Raw genomic sequence first — 16,035 nt, 5'->3', positions numbered from 1 at the left:
TTGGGTGCGTGAATCGGAGAATGTTCGGTCTGTTCGCTTATGCTGACCGAAAAGGTTCCCCCGCGGGGCGAACTTTATCCTAAAAAAAAAAAAAAAAAAAAAAAAATCGCTCTTAGAACATCTGGCAAACTCGGAACGGATAATGCAGAAAGGAACCAAATTTCAAAGAAAGAGCCACAGAAGGCGGATGATACTTACGTTGACACACGTCTGTTTCATTGAGATGTTTGCCGTAAGGTCGATAGTAGCCGGCGACACGCTGGTGACAGTTGATACCCTCGGTATTGTCTCTACACTCCTGGCATACACCACCACCTTCGTAGTTACCCTGTATATCCACACTAAGTCTCTTCTCATCTACCATCGGGTCGTACACACACTTATCCGCATGTCCGTGACAGTTACATGCTGGAGGAATAGAGAGTAGAGTATAATAGAATAGAATGAGGGTACAGTTGGCCCAGTGGTAATGGTAACGCGCTTAGTAGCCATGCAGAAGATCGGCGGTTTGAATCCCACCATAAAAAAAAGAAAAAAAATACACTCATACTTCGAACGCAAATATTTCAACGGGTTACTTTCGGGTGTTCTCGTATTGACCCAGCACCTGAATGGGAAGTATTCTGTCTCTTCCCGCCCATCCGATAAGGGACATACTATGGAATGTTCATGGTACAACACAGATCACATGAATCTAGGTTGTTTCATTGCTACGATATAAAAACGCCAGTGAAACACTTTCAAAAAATTGACTCATCGTGTGTAGCTACCATTATTTTTCATACTTCGAGAGGAGTAAGATAGGTGACTTACGTTCACAGGAGAACGGTTTGTTACTCTGAGACTGGCGCCATGCTTTCTGTTCATACCCAGGACAACACACTTCACAGTTATGTCCACAAGTGTTATGTTGACAGCGGCAGATCCTATGGTAAGGATCCTCGGGGTCCAGGATGTCACACACATCAGCATGCCCGTTACATCGACACCGACCCCCTATACTTATGTCCTTGATTGAGTAGAAGTACTGGAGGGGGAGGAGGGGGGATTTGAAAAGTAATTATTTTTTTCTTCAAAATTCATAAAGGGAACTGTAACTGCCAAGGTCTTATCGTCCCGAAAGCGTAGAGAAGGAAGAAAGGAAAAAGTCGGCCGTTCCGAGAACGAACGTTATCCCTTCAAGATAAAATCCACCTCGGGCGGAAATCGAACCCGAAATCTAGCGCTTGCAAGGCAGACGCTCTACCTTCTAAGCTGTTGGGGATAAAAAAAAAAGCCCCGGGTGGGAATTGAACCCCAGACTTATCTCTCTTGTTTTCTTTCATCTAGGTAGGTTTCTTTCTTCAAAGTAGGTGTTTATTATCTAAGTCAGCGATTCCCAATTTGGGGGCCTAGAAATGGCTCTCTGGTAAGGTGGAGTCACATAAAATATAGTAAAGGGGCCATGGAGCCTTCACAATTGAAAAAAGGGGGCCGCGTAGGAAAAAAAAAATGGGAACCGCTGATTTAAGTATTGGGTTCTACTTACCCGTCTGGTAGTAGTAGGATCCTGATCCGCCATGGACATCAGATGTCCCAGCAAGTTCTTAGTCCTGAGTAGACGTAGCCTAACATTAGTAGCTCTGGTCCATTCCTGTAGGCGAGTAGAGTTGAAGAAATTCTTCATGGATGGACGATGATCCAGAAGTGAAATGGTAATCTGAAATGAGTCATACATTGTGATGAGCACATTGCATAATCATAATCATATAGTTTCCAGGAGTTTATATGAATAGGTTTTTCCTGAATTGATCAGATCAGTGGCTCCCAACCTATCTTGGTGCTGGGTGATTTCATAATTCTATTACCGCTTTGATCCAAAGAAATTGGGCTCACATTATTCCCCAAAAATATTTGGGCTCACATTATTTCCCATTTTTAGAGGACGTTATTCAATGTGAAAATTACACATAATGTGTCCCTCATCAGAAATGGTTGCAGTTGAAAGGTGAGTGCAAATTTTCAGTTAATGCCGATGACAGGCATTGAAGTTGGGACCTTCTGTATGATCCATCTGATGGGAAACATACTTTAATACTTAGAGTGGCCACGGCAGCCAATCTAGGTTTTATATAAATTTTTTATATAAATATATATCCCCCCTACCCCTATGTAGTTTAGATGTAGATTTAGATTTAAGCCAAATTGTAAACACCCTCGGGTAATTTTGTACAATAAAATAAATATTGAATAGGTATGTGTACTATAGGATGAGGATTTAATGTTTTAACCGCATGGTTTGAGAAAGAGGCCTAATTCAGTAATCCCGATTCAGTCTAGGTATGTTTCTCTGAATAAAGTGATTATTAGGTACCTCTTTACCACCATCAGTTCAGAACACTGGAGTTAAGCACTATTCACCGTGATGAATACCAGAATGGGTGACCGACTGGTTACGCATCACTTTCTGCAGGCTATGAGGGATGCACTATGGACTCAGAACTCAGATTCCTGAGGATAATTTAGGAGGTTTGTCCTCACGACGGACGCGATGGTCGACATTCTAACGAATAAGGTAATTCTTCATGGATGGACGATGATCCAGAAGTGAAATGGTAATCTGAAATGAGACATACATTGTGATGAGCACATTGCATAATCATAATTATATAGTTTCCAGGAGTTTATATGAATAGGTTTTTCCTGAAGTGATCAGTGGTTCCGAACATAATTATCTTGGGTCTTGGGTGCTGGGTGATTTCATAAATTCTATTACCGCTTTGATTCAAAGGGGAAAAAATTGGGCTCACATTATTCCCCAAATATATTTGGGCTCACATTATTTCCCATTTTAATCACCTTACTTTAAAGTAGATAATCTTATCAATTCGTTTAGACATCAATATAAAACTAAGATTAGCAGAGGGTAAAAAAAGCTGATACTTTCACATAATTATTAGAAATTACTCAAAACCTCCGACACAAATTAATGAATAATAATATAATTCAAACTTGTAAAATAAAATTACAAATAAATAAAATTAATTAATTATAATATAATTCAAGATGGCAGAGTAAACTGTATCTTACCTCCCCTCCCTCCAAAGGTACAATCTTAGAATACTGGGTGGTACAAGTAACAGAGTCATCTTGAGTTATTGGCTTCAATGATTCCGATCCGAAGTACAATTCACAATCCCTGGGGACACACGGTAAGAAATAGCTAGACAGAAAGTTCTCGTCGATCTAAGAAAGTGAGGTGTGTAAGGAAGAAAAAAAAAATGTTTCATAGAGGAAAATAACTGCCAGGGCTAAGGTCTTACCATCCCGAAATCGAAGAGAGAAAGAAGACAGAATAAAAATGGGAAAACGTTAGTCGATCCGAGATCCGAGGACAAACATTATCTGTTTGGGAACCCAGGCGGGAATCGAACCCACGAACTCCAAGCAAAGTAAATACTTACGTAGCAGTACTAGCAAAGTATTGCCATGGTGAATAGGTTACTCCATTATCAGCAGATCGTTCTAATGCCCATACAGCAGGTCTAGGAGAGTTACCCATCTTGATCAGAACATACGCGACGTGAAACTCCTGTGAAACAGACGAGGTGAAACAGTGATACTTGAATGTATGAAACTTTCGCTCAGACAGACGAGGTGAAACAGTGATACTTGAATGTATGAAACTTACGCTCAGACAGACGAGGTAAAACAGTGATACTTGAATGTATGAAACTTACGCTCAGACTGTCTGACAGACCCAGATCTCACAGACCGCGCTCCGTCAGAGAGTCGGACCGTATGTGGCAGAAAAAGTTCGAGACCCGATGAGTCCTAACTCTGAATTATGTAAACACAAAATATCTTTTATCTAAAGAAATGATTACAGTACAGCAATACGATTTGTTTATGACTATGTTTAAGACAATGAGTTGGGTTGCCCCGTATCTCGGGATAAAACTACACAACACATGGTTACCACGTGTGCTACTACATATTGAAGCTAATGAAATCTTTGGATAGTTGGGTCTTTGTAAAACAGGGAAGGGAATCAAACATCTAAAATCTAAATGAAAACATTATGCTCCTACTATAAAATCTGTTATTTGTTCTTTTCAAGAACCTCGAAGTGAACAGTTGGATATCATACTAGATTTGCATATCGGAGATCCCGGGTTTGATTCCCGTCAGAGTCGAAGTTTTTTCTGCTCTGTGCTAGGAAAACGGTGTGTATTCAGCCTCGTAAAGGCTACTTCAATCGAGTAGCGACCACTGGCGATATTACCAAAGTAAAAATAACAAAGAGTTGATAGAACAATCATACAGGTTTGATAGAGGGTTTGGTAACTGCTATCATACAGGTTTGGTAACTGCTGTGGTCTTATCGTCCCGAAAGGCAGCCGAAAGAAAAAAGCCAGCCGTTCCGAGAAATAATCTTATTCATTCGGAATCGAACACGTGCCCTAGCGGTTACAAGGCAGACGCCCTACTCTTCAAGCTAACTAGACTGGCAGAATGACTGGTTGTTTTAAATATGCTCAATATCATTTCTCCTTTCATATTGAATAATTTTTTGTGTTTCTCATGAACCTTCTGATGCGCGGTCTTCTCGTTCGAAAAAATCATGTCGTGTACTGTACTCTTATTTAAATTACATTGTCTATAGGACATCCAGAAAAAATCGGAGGAAACTCACGAATCAAGAGCAAAGTTTTGTTAGAAGAGGTATTTTTTTCAACACTTTAATTTATATATCTATGTCACTGCTGGGATTTGAACCACAGTCGTCTTCCCGCTTATGTTTGTATTCAATGACTTACAAACCGACTACTATTAGTTTCTTAATAGTTACCTTGGAAGGTAGCATGCTCTATGTTAAGGGTTCGGAACTTCACACCCAATGTGATGTTAAGGGTTCGGAACTTCACACTCAATGTGATGTTAAGGGTTCGGAACTTCACACTCACCTTATGGTCATGCTTATCTAAGTGGGAGAAGACGAGGGGTGTTCAAAATGGGGGCCGCACGGCGCACATATAAACAAGTGCAGTCCAGATGTTTATGATTTGTATTGAAATCTCGAAACATGAATGGAAATTCCAGGAATTATTGTGCGCTGTGTGAGGAATGAAATGTTTATGAGATGGAACTCCTCTATGCTTTATCTTCTAAGCAATCTAAGCTATGCGTCGCTGCGGGAATCGAACCCGGAATACTATGGAATGTAATCTCTTGGCTTTAGAGCTAGTTTGTGTCGTTCGATAAAATCATGTCGTGTAGTGGGAATACTCTTATTTAAATTACATTGTCCATAGGACATCCAGAAGAAATCGGAGGAAACTCACGAATCAAGATCAAAGTTTTGTTAGAAGAGGTATTTTTTCCAACACTTTAATTTATGTCACTGCTGGGATTTGAACCACAGTCGTCTTCCCGCTTATGTATCCAATGACTTACAAACCGACTACTATTAGCTATTAGTTTCTTAATAGTTACCTTGGAAGGTGGCATGCTTCCCTTGTACGCGCTAGATCGCGGGTTTGATTCCCACCCAGGGCGAACTTTGTTCTAAACAGATAAGGGTCGTTCTCGGAACGGCTGACTTTCGCCTATCCTGTTCCAACACTTTAATTTATGTCACTGCTGGGATTTGAACCACAGTCGTCTTCCCGCTTATGTATCCAATGACTTACAAACCGACTACTTCTTCTTCTTCTTTTCCTTCACCATTTCCCGCTTATGCGGGGTCGGTTGCACGCATCGCTTTCGGGACGATAAGACCTTAGCTGTTGGAGCTCCCTCTATAAAGTTCTTTAATAAATAACTACCACTCAATAATAACTCTTAGTAGCTAGTAGCTACCTATGCTATAAACCAGGTAGGTACCTTGGTAATGTTCTCAAGAGACTGCTCAGTATTAAACACAGAGCTCGTTGCACGCATGCCTTGTACGCGCTAGATCGCGGGTTCGATTCCCACCCAGGGCGAACTTTGTTCTAAACAGATAAGGGTTCGTTCTCGGAACGGCTGGATTTCTCCTATCCTGTCCTCCTTCTCTCTTCGCTTTCGGGACGATAAGACCTTAGCTGTTGGAGCTCCCTCTATCAAACCTTGAAAAAGTTCATCTTCTCTTTTTACTTTTAGAGACACACTTACATCAACTACTAACCTTGCATCCAGTACAATCATTGCTCCCCTCACAACTGCTACAATGATAGAGTCTACGCATGCGTCGTCTACAAGCCCATCAGTTGAGACCAAACCTCCACCAACATCACCTTCATCTACTAATACTACATCTCCATCCACGAGTACAACATCATTAACTTCAACTACACAGAGTACTAAACTACCACTCAATAATAACTCTTAGCAGCTACCTATGCTATAAACCAGGTAGGTACCTTGGTAATGTTCTCAAGAGACTGCTCAGTATCAAACACAGAGCTCTGGACAAAAGCGTCATTAAAACACAAAACCCCATGACCAGAAGTACGAGTAATGATTATTATTATTATGGAGCTCAAGTATTATGATACTTGAATGGTGCACAATTAAAACTTGCATACAATACCGCCTGTGAGCAACCTCACTGGTTAACGCAATGGACTTCGGACCTAGAGGTTGGTGGTTCGAATCTTCGAGACTGGAAATTCTTATCAATAGGTGTATGAGTATGATGAGTGATGATTGTATGTGTATCTGGATTGTGGAAGCCTGTATAACCATAACCACAGACCTAATGTACACATACTCGAACCGCTTGGTAAACAGTGTAAAAAAATATCTTTATTCTTTTTTGCTGACTCTGAGTGTACATTGTATCAAGTGGCTATGTAACTCACCTATGTACAATTGTACACTGGAAGATACCTATAGCTGATTTATATTTGCTGATCCACTATGAAAATAATAATATCGATAAATATGTAGACATAATAAACAAAAAAGATTAAAAAAAAAATCCTTTTTTTCCTTCCTGTTTTTAAAAATGTCGACTCCACCAGGAATCGAATGAGAGTTAATATTGATGCATCGAATTTTTAACCAGAAAAAAAACTAACCTTCATTAATTTCCCCTAGAAATTTATTGGAACTGGAGTAATTTGATGAATGCAAAAACATCGACCCAGTTATTTGTACAAGTGAGATGTGATGATGATAATTAGGTAGATAGGTAAAGATATAGGCAGATATCAGGACAGGTTTGGGGGCACTTGGCTCTGGGACAAAATATTTACCTCTTTAACAATACAGACTTTTCGAAACATAGCAACACTTTAGAAAATGCGCGATAGTTTGCTGTCTTAAATCAAGGTGTTGGTCTGGACTTAGACAAATAGCACTTGAATAGCGAACTCAATGCTTCACAAAAACTAAGCTAAATAGCTTGAAGTGGCAACTCACGTTACCAAACTGAGTACTCAAAAATCATTTCAAAGATAATTTTCTGAAATTCCTGAAACCATTTTCATTTGGTTATGCCATCAGAATGTAGGTAAACAGCGTATATTAACATCAACATGTCTGTTACGTCGACACCCAGGCCACTTTCTGTCACATTTGCCCTTCCTATCGATTGACATCATGTCTTGACTCGAATCCATCATTTGATAGTATCAAATTAACTGTCCATTTCCAACTGACATCTTTCAATCAAAATGTACGACCCGAAAATCCTGGGATTTCTTCTTGTGTTGGCATCCATGTTGTATGGAACTATTAACAATTATTTCTATAAGGTAAGAGAATTCCTATCGATTGACATCATGTCTTGACTCGAATCCATCATTTGATAGTATCAAATTAACTGTCCATTTCCAACTGACATCTTTCAATAAAAAATGTACGACCCGAAAATTCTGGGATTTCTTCTTGTGTTGGCATCCATGTTGTATGGAACTATTAACAATTATTTCTATAAGGTAAGAGAGAAGCTTCTATTCCCCAAGGATCTAGTATCGTTTCCCTACTAGAACTAGATAGACACCTTGCGTACGTATTATGTACGTTCATTGGTTGATAAGGGTTTACGTCCCTGAACAACTACTTCAGTTTTTAGTGACGGGGGGTTTCGCCCTGTATTCGGAGACAAGAGACAAGCTACCCGCCTCACATTAACCTCACCCAGCCTGAGTGATTGATGTCCAGGGGTTCCATCTGGATACCAACCACGCGCATCGTAGCTCAACGTAGGGAACTGATGCATTTAACTTGTCAAAGCTTTGCGTATAATGTCTGCCACTCTCGTTCAGACCGTCTGACAGAGGGGGGGGGGGGGGGGTTTTGCCCTGTATTTGGAGACAAGAGACAAGCTACCCGCCTCACACTAACCTCACCCAGCCTCAGTGATTGATGTCCAGGGGTTCCATCTGGATACCAACCACGCGCATCGTAGCTCAACGTAGTGATACATCGGGAACTGATGCATTTAACTTGTCAAAGCTTTGCGTATAATGTCTGTCACTCTAGTTCAGACCATCTGACAGACCGATACGTATTAATGCAATCGTATTGGAAGTGGTTACAATCTACAAGTTTCGTGTAGACACGGAGTTTCTCTACATTGATTTAGATCAGACGCACCCATAAGCTAGTAGTAGTGCTTAGCAGATTGATCTTGTAAACACTTGCACCCGCTTCCATAGGAGAATCAATCTTATCAGGAAATTTTGTCCTGCAAAATTGACAGTTTCGTGTAGACACGGAGTTTCTCTACATTGATTTAGATCAGACGCACCCATAAGCTAGTAGTAGTGCTTAGCAGATTGATCTTGTTAACACTTGCACCCGCTTCCATAGGAGAATCAATCTTATCAGGAAATTTTGTTCTGCAAAATTGATAAGAAGTCACTTTACCACAGCAGTCTAAACGGTCTCATGTAGGTATTTGATACAGAACTACAGAACAGGTGTAAATTTTATAAATAAAACTTTGCTTGGTTTTCAAAAAGAAAAAAAAAGGCTTTTTACGGGCCTTTTCCAATCGACTCTATTTTGAAATTCGTTCTCGTGTTACCCGTCGTCCGTATATCCCTCGCCCAATTTTTCCTGGGCCTACCTCTGTTTCTCACACTCCGTGGACTTTCAATCTCTTCCTTTCCTACAAAAATCTCATCTCTCTTCTCGACCGAAATTAAAGAAGCGATCTAAGACAAAATCAATTGCTATAGACCTGAGCTGTTTCCTCCTCAGTCGACACAAACTTTATCTCTAGATTTAGCTCTAAGCTTATGAGCTCGAGATGGAATTGTTCCAAGAAAAAAGCAAAGTATTTTTTTCATATTTTTCCTGGGCCTACCTCTGTTTCTCACACTCCGTGGACTTTCAATCTCTTCCTTTCCTACAAAAATCTCATCTCTCTTCTCGACCAAAAAAGAAGCGACCTAAGAAAAAATCAATTGCTATAGACCTGAGTTGTTTCCTCCTCAGTCGACACAAACTTTGGCTTTAGACGAGGAGGATTTAGCTCTAAGCTTATGAGCTCAAGATGGAATTGTTCTAAGAAAAAAGCAAAGTGAAAGGTCACATTTTTTCATGTATCACTAAAACCAGGGCCGGCAGGCGTGATGACAATTGAGGAGCTGGTCCCGATGACCTATGACCTAAGAATAAAAAAGATATTTGAGCTTATATCTCTAATGCCTTTTCTTGGGAAAAAGCTCCTCCTCGCTATGTTAAGGGTTCGGAACTTCACACCCAATGTGATGTTAAGGGTTCGGAACTTCACACTCAATGTGATGTTAAGGGTTCGGAACTTTACACTCACCCTATGGTCATGCTTATCTAAGTGGGAGAAGACGAGGGGTGTTCAAAATGGGGGCCGCACGGCGCACATAATATAAACAAGTGCAGTCCAGATGTTTATGATTTGTATTGAAATCTTGAAACATGAATGGAAATTCCAGGAATTATTGTGCGCTGTGTGAGGAATGAAATGTTTATGAGATGGAACTCCTCTATGCTTTATCTTCTAGCTATGCGTCGCTGCGGGAATCGAACCCGGAATACTATGGAATGTAATCTCTTGGCTTTAGAGCTGGTTTGTGTCGTTCGAAGAAATCATGTCGTGTAGTGGGAATACTCTTATTTAAATTACATTGTCCATAGGACATACAGAAGAAATCGGAGGAAACTCACGAATCAAGATCAAAGTTTTGTTAGAAGAGGTATTTTTTTCAACACTTTAATTGAAGTCACTGCTGGGGTTTGAAGCACAGTCGTCTTCCCGCTTATGTATCCAATGACTTACAAACCAACTACTATTAGTTTCTTAATAGTTACGTTAGAAGGTAGCACGCCTGCCTTGTACGCGCTAGATCGCGGGTTCGATTCCCACCCAGGGTGAACTTTGTTCTAAACAGATAAGGGTCGTTCTCGGAACGGCTGACTTTCTCCTATCCTGTCCTCCTTCTCTCTTCGCTTTCGGGACGATAAGACCTTAGCTGTTGGAGCTCCCTCTATAAAGTTCTTTAATAAATAACTACCACTCAATAATAACTCTTAGCAGCTACCTATGCTATAAACCAGGTAGGTACCTTGGTAATGTTCTCAAGAGACTGCTCAGTATTACACAGAGCTATGGACAAAAGGGTCATTAAAACACAAAACCCCATGACCAGAAGTACGAGTAATGATTATTGTTATTATGGAGCTCAAGTATTATGATACTTGAATGGTGCACAATTAAAACTTGCATACAATACCGCCTGTGAGCAACCTCACTGGTTAACGCAATGGACTTCGGACCTAGAGGTTGGTGGTTCGAATCTTCGAGACATGGAAATTCTTATCAATAGGTGTATGAGTATGATGAGTGATGATTGTATGTGTATTTGGATTGTGGAAGCCTGTATAACCATAACCACAGACCTAATGTACACATACTCGAACCGCTTGGTAAACAGTGTAAAAAAATATCTTTATACTTTTTTGCTGACTCTGAGTGTACATGGTATCAAGTAGCTATCTAACTCACCTATGTACACTGGAAGATACCTATAGCTGATTTATATTTGCTGATCCACTATGAAAATAATAATATCGATAAATATGTAGACATAATAAACAAAAAAGATTAAAAAAAAAAATCCTTTTTTTCCTTCCTGTTTTTAAAAATGTCGACTCCACCAGGAATCGAATGAGAGTTAATATTGATGCATCGAATTTTTAACCAGAAAAAAAACTAACCTTCATTAATTTCCCCTAGAAATTTATTGGAACTGGAGTAATTTGATGAATGCAAAAACATCGACCCAGTTATTTGTACAAGTGAGATGTGATGATGATAATTAGGTAGATAGGTAAAGATATAGGCAGATATCAGGACAGGTTTGGGGGCACTTGGCTCTGGGACAAAATATTTACCTCTTTAACAATACAGACTTTTCGAAACATCAGAGAAACCAACAACCACTACTCCTGCAACAACTACAGAAAAACCAACAACCACTACTCCTGCAACAACTACAGAAAAACCAACAACAACAACCACTACAACAACTACAACTACCCCAGAACCTAGTACAACTACAAGTCCTACCAGTACAATAAACCCAGAGGGTAATTTACCCGCAAAGGTGTTGGTCTGGACTTAGACAAATAGCACTTGAATAGCGAACTTATTGCTTCACAAAAACTAAGCTAAATAGCTTGAAGTGGTCCAACAACCACTACTCCTGCAACAACTACAGAAAAACCAACAACCACTACTCTTGCAACAACTACAGAAAAACCAACAACCACTACTCTTGCAACAACTACAGAAAAACCAACAACAACCACTACAACAACAACTACCCCAGAACCTAGTACAACTACAAGTCCTACCAGTACAATAAACCCAGAGGGTAATTTACCCGCAGAAGAAAGGTACTATTGGTCCCAGGCATTCATTGACAAATATATTAGAGAACATGGCAATCAGATTAGAACGAGACCTCATATGTTTCAAGTTCTGACTACAACTCCCCCGCCACTCATAACTACACCAGGTTCTTTCCTTAATTCTATTATCTGTGGTATATTCGGATGTCCGGAGCAAGAGAATCAAGAAGCACACCCTGGGAACTCTGGATAACCATGTGACTATTCTCATGGAGTTATGACTTTAATTCTATTATCTGTGGTATATTCGGATGTCCGGAGCAAGAGAAGCAAGAAGCACACCCTGGGAACTCTGGATAACCATGTGACTAGTCTCATGAAGTTATGACATTGTACAGAGATAGGGATATATTAGGAACCCATGGATACATGCAAAGATTGTCACTGCAGTGTTGTACGACACATTGCTGGAACTACGGATGAGTGAATTCTAGCCCAGAATTTAATTGTACAGAGATAGGGATATATTAGGAACCCATGGATACATGCAAAGATTGTCACTGCAGTATTGTACGACACATTGCTGGAACTACGGATGAGTGAATTCTAGCCCAGAATTTGTTAATTCTATTATCTGTGGTATATTCGGATGTCCGGAGCAAGAGAAGCAAGAAGCACACCCTGGGAACTCTGGATAACCATGTGACTATTCTCATGGAGTTATGACATTGTACAGAGATAGGGATATAATATTAGGAACCCATGGATACATGCAAAGATTGTCACTGCAGTATTGTACGTACGACACCACATTGCTGGAACTACGGATGAGTGAATTCTAGCCCAGAATTTATTAGGCCAAACGTCTCTCTTGGTTATGCCATCAGAATGTAGGTAAACAGCGTATATTAACATCAACATGTCTGTTACGTCGACACCCAGGCCACTTTCTGTCACATTATTGTACAGAGATAGGGATATATTAGGAACCCATGGATACATGCAAAGATTGTCACTGCAGTATTGTACGACACATTGCTGGAACTACAGATGAGTGAATTCTAGCCCAGAATTTATTAGGCCAAACGTCTCTAATAACTTTCCGTCCTTATTTACATGCAATATTTTGTTCTAAAGTAAAATGCATCTTTGAAAATTTGTTCTTGTGGCTTGTTCTTGATAGCAACATCACACTTCAGCTGTTTTGACGTGAAAGTCATATCACATGTAAAAGTCATACAATGGTTTTCCAAGGTTTCTACTTAGGCGAGCACGTGAAAGTCATATCACATGTAAAAGTCATACAATGGTTTTCCAATGTTTCTACTTAGGCGAGATGTACCAAATTGTTTCTGGAGTACCGTAAAAGTCATACAATGGTTTTCCAATGTTTCTACTTAGGCGAGATGTACCAAATTGTTTCTGGAGTAGTAGTTTTGGTTCAATGGTCCAAGGTCAACGTTAGGTACGTCGAAATAGACGTGTTAAATCTAACACACGACAAAAGTTCACTACTTTGAAAATAAATTTAGAAATATAGAAAAAAGGTTAATGTTTTATATGAAGAAAAAAAAAACATTTATTTACAAATATAAATTATTTAAAAGTTTATGGGTAGCCTAGCCTCCATGAAGCAAAGCTTCGATTTTGTCGATGTTTAAACAATGATTGTAACCAAAATATCCATTAGGGGCCTAAGTATTCCTTATCAGTCGTCCAGGTTGAATTTGGAACTAATATGTGATGTTGTGACGTCAGCACTGCTAGAGCTTGTATTACTACGGGTACCTGTAGAAATAATTTTGAACATTAAATTGAGACCATTGAAAATTGAAAAACGACACAAGTAGATACATAGGAAAGTAAAATTGTACAGTAACTGAGGGAAGTAAAATAAATAAATACCGTTTCTTTGTGTTATTATGTATGTATATCACAATCTTGGTGCTCACTGCAGCATTATAGGAGTTTCCAAATATCTCAATAATACCAAAGCCAATGTTTACCTAAAATGCTGGCACCAGTCGCTATGCGCATTGATATGTAGCTACTCATTTTCCTCACTGAGTAGAACAGCCAGTCACGGAATCAATCATTAGCATGATTTTTTTTTTACTTTTTTTTTCAAATTTTTTGACCTTGCCGGGAATCGAACCCGGGTCTCCCGTGTGCAAGGCGAGCGCTGTGACCACTACACCATGGGAGCTGACCAGAAATAATTCATCCTCATGCGTGGCACAAGCTTTTCTTTTATGGATAGGTACACAATTTAGATGATTTTTTTTTATGATTTGTTATGTTGTAATATTAATAAATGGAAACTTGATTAAAAATAAAAATGAAATAAAAAACTACACTCACCCATACTGGTATTGTGGTGGGGAAGGTGAATGGAGCGCAGGTCGTAGTCCTTGGCTCTCAAGTCAGAGTCCTGGGTTCGAAGGTCCACGTCCTGTTCGGGGGATCGAAGATCAACCTCGTCCACATGTCGCTCACGATTCCTAGGAGAAAAAAAATTACATTACTGTTGAAGATATTTGACCGAGGGAACTGTAAAGGTGTGTCCAAACTTAGTCGATCGACGAGGAGAAACTATGAATAAAAATGAAATAAAAAACTACACTCACCCATACTGGTATTGTGGTGGGGAAGGTGAATGGAGCGCAGGTCGTAGTCCTTGGCTCTCAAGTCGGAGTCCTGGGTTCGAAGGTCCACGTCCTGTTCGGGGGATCGAAGATCAACCTCGTCCACATGTCGCTCACGATTCCTAGGAGAAAAAAAATTACATTACTGTTGAAGATATTTGACAGAGGGAACTGTAAAGGTGTGTCCAAACTTAGTCGACCGACGAGGAAAAACTATTTATGTTATCGATCCAGTATGGACAGTTCAGTCGACATCGCTCGACGGCCGGTCGACTATGTGTGACACACCTTAACAACAAAGGTTTAAAGTTATTTTCAAATATATTAATTGTGTAATTATCTCACCTTTTCGACACGCTCCGTTCGTTCTCTCGCAGGAACTTCTCAAATTCGCTCTCCTCAGCCAGGAGCTGCGAGGGATGCGACTTCTTACTCTCCACCTCCACTGAAGGTGGTTCTCGTGGAGGTGTACACGGACGTGCCGGTGGAGGTGACGATTTGGACGAGAGAGAACTCTCGACGATGTTCTCGAGGTCTTTGATTTGATTAAGTGAGAATTTGGTTTGTAGCTCGCCCAGCTGTTTTATGAGGTTTGGATTCGATAGGATGAACTCGATGCCTGCGAAAAAGGATGAAATTTTTTTAATGAGAAAAAAAAAAAAATAAGTAAAAAAGGTCTGAGAAAAATAGGAATAATCGAAGAAGAAAAAATGCACCCATGTGAAAGGAAAGTAAAAAACTGGTAGGAACGTTACACGACTTTTACCCGTAAGCGGTCGAAAAGCGCTAACCGCCAAAAAGCGGTCAAAATGCCGCCAACCGCTGCGCGCTCCATCGAACTTAACCAAATAATGATAACCAAAAACAGAACAGATTTTTTTTCTTTTACTTTCCACTATTTTCCTAAAATATCACAATTCTTTGTATACACACCCACGTATTGTTTAAATTGCATAGCTATTCATTTTTCTCATGAAGGAATGGACTCGGCAACAGCCAATCATTGAATAAATCATTTGTAACAAGTTTTTCGAGCCCCGCCGGGAATCAAACCCGGGTCTCCCGCGTGCAAGGCGGACGCAGTCACCACTAGGCTATTGGGGCTGACATTTAAAACGTCAGCATTTTCTTAAAGCAGGTCTTCAACTTCAACCCAACCACCGATTGTTTTTACGAGGTTCTTAGTTCTTACCTTTAGTTAGACTGGTAGAGTTGGAGTTGTCATCTCTCATCGTGGTCAAAATGTCTCCTATGTTTTGACTATCCAGGGCAGACTGCAGGTTTGCTAGCTGTATTAAAAGATCCGCAGGTACTCCACTACTGTTGATGTTAATGCCCTGGACTTCTGTAATCTGTGAAGGAATTGGACAGTCATGGAAATATTCTTTGACATTTTTAGATATTTTTCATTTTTAATTTAATTTCATTGGCTTTAGACCGATGTAATCTTCGTACACCCAACACTTCCTCTGTAAAACTGGTGCTACTCTCTACTGTAATTTATAAAAATAAATAAATAAAAAATGAGTATATATTCCCTTATTTAGGGTAAAAATGTTATTATGTAAATAAAATGAATACCTTC

The 16,035-nt window shown here is 39.9% G+C and overlaps 3 protein-coding genes across 3 annotated transcripts in view; 1 reads left to right on the top strand and 2 right to left on the bottom strand.

Annotated features, from left to right (window-relative positions):
* LOC103516182 (laminin subunit alpha) overlaps nucleotides 1-4,957 on the bottom strand; it is a 69,830-nt gene extending 64,873 nt beyond the window's left edge. Inside the window, exons 1-6 of the mRNA XM_026828653.1 lie at nucleotides 4,947-4,957; nucleotides 3,444-3,665; nucleotides 3,070-3,178; nucleotides 1,529-1,699; nucleotides 814-1,027; nucleotides 199-408 (exon numbers count right to left, since the gene is read on the bottom strand). Of these exons, the coding sequence (XP_026684454.1) occupies nucleotides 199-408; nucleotides 814-1,027; nucleotides 1,529-1,699; nucleotides 3,070-3,178; nucleotides 3,444-3,665; nucleotides 4,947-4,957 (937 nt within the window). The remainder of the gene's footprint in view (nucleotides 1-198; nucleotides 409-813; nucleotides 1,028-1,528; nucleotides 1,700-3,069; nucleotides 3,179-3,443; nucleotides 3,666-4,946) is intronic.
* Nucleotides 4,958-7,640: 2,683 nt separating this feature from the next.
* LOC113470310 (salivary glue protein Sgs-3-like) lies at nucleotides 7,641-12,084 on the top strand. The gene is made up of 4 exons (XM_026828652.1): nucleotides 7,641-7,721; nucleotides 7,910-7,974; nucleotides 11,363-11,459; nucleotides 11,645-12,084. The coding sequence occupies exons 1-4, from the start codon at nucleotides 7,641-7,643 to the stop codon at nucleotides 12,056-12,058; spliced, it is 657 nt and encodes a 218-aa protein (XP_026684453.1). The 3' UTR covers nucleotides 12,059-12,084.
* A 1,429-nt stretch (nucleotides 12,085-13,513) lies between these two features.
* The window catches only part of LOC103516174, a 6,453-nt gene continuing 3,931 nt past the window's right edge, over nucleotides 13,514-16,035 (bottom strand). The window contains exons 4-6 of the mRNA XM_026828651.1: nucleotides 14,796-15,069; nucleotides 14,167-14,306; nucleotides 13,514-13,593 (exon numbers count right to left, since the gene is read on the bottom strand). Coding sequence (XP_026684452.1) covers nucleotides 13,514-13,593; nucleotides 14,167-14,306; nucleotides 14,796-15,069 — 494 coding nt within the window. The remainder of the gene's footprint in view (nucleotides 13,594-14,166; nucleotides 14,307-14,795; nucleotides 15,070-16,035) is intronic.

The sequence above is a fragment of the Diaphorina citri genome, unplaced genomic scaffold (genome assembly GCF_000475195.1).
Source record: "Diaphorina citri unplaced genomic scaffold, Diaci psyllid genome assembly version 1.1 scaffold1501, whole genome shotgun sequence".
NCBI lineage: Eukaryota > Metazoa > Arthropoda > Insecta > Hemiptera > Psyllidae > Diaphorina > Diaphorina citri.
This window is presented reverse-complemented; position numbering and strand designations above follow the sequence as displayed.

Excerpts from the sequence above, each read along its gene's own strand:
- LOC113470310 (XM_026828652.1), top strand. The coding sequence starts at position 7,641 with ATGTACGACCCGAAAATCCTGGGATTTCTTCTTGTGTTGGCATCCATG. Across the intron at positions 7,722-7,909 it reads TTAACAATTATTTCTATAAG|AGAGAAGCTTCTATTCCCCA; the intron begins GTAAGAGAATTC and ends CTATAAGGTAAG. Across the intron at positions 11,460-11,644 it reads CAACAACTACAGAAAAACCA|ACAACCACTACTCCTGCAAC; the intron begins ACAACAACAACC and ends TGAAGTGGTCCA.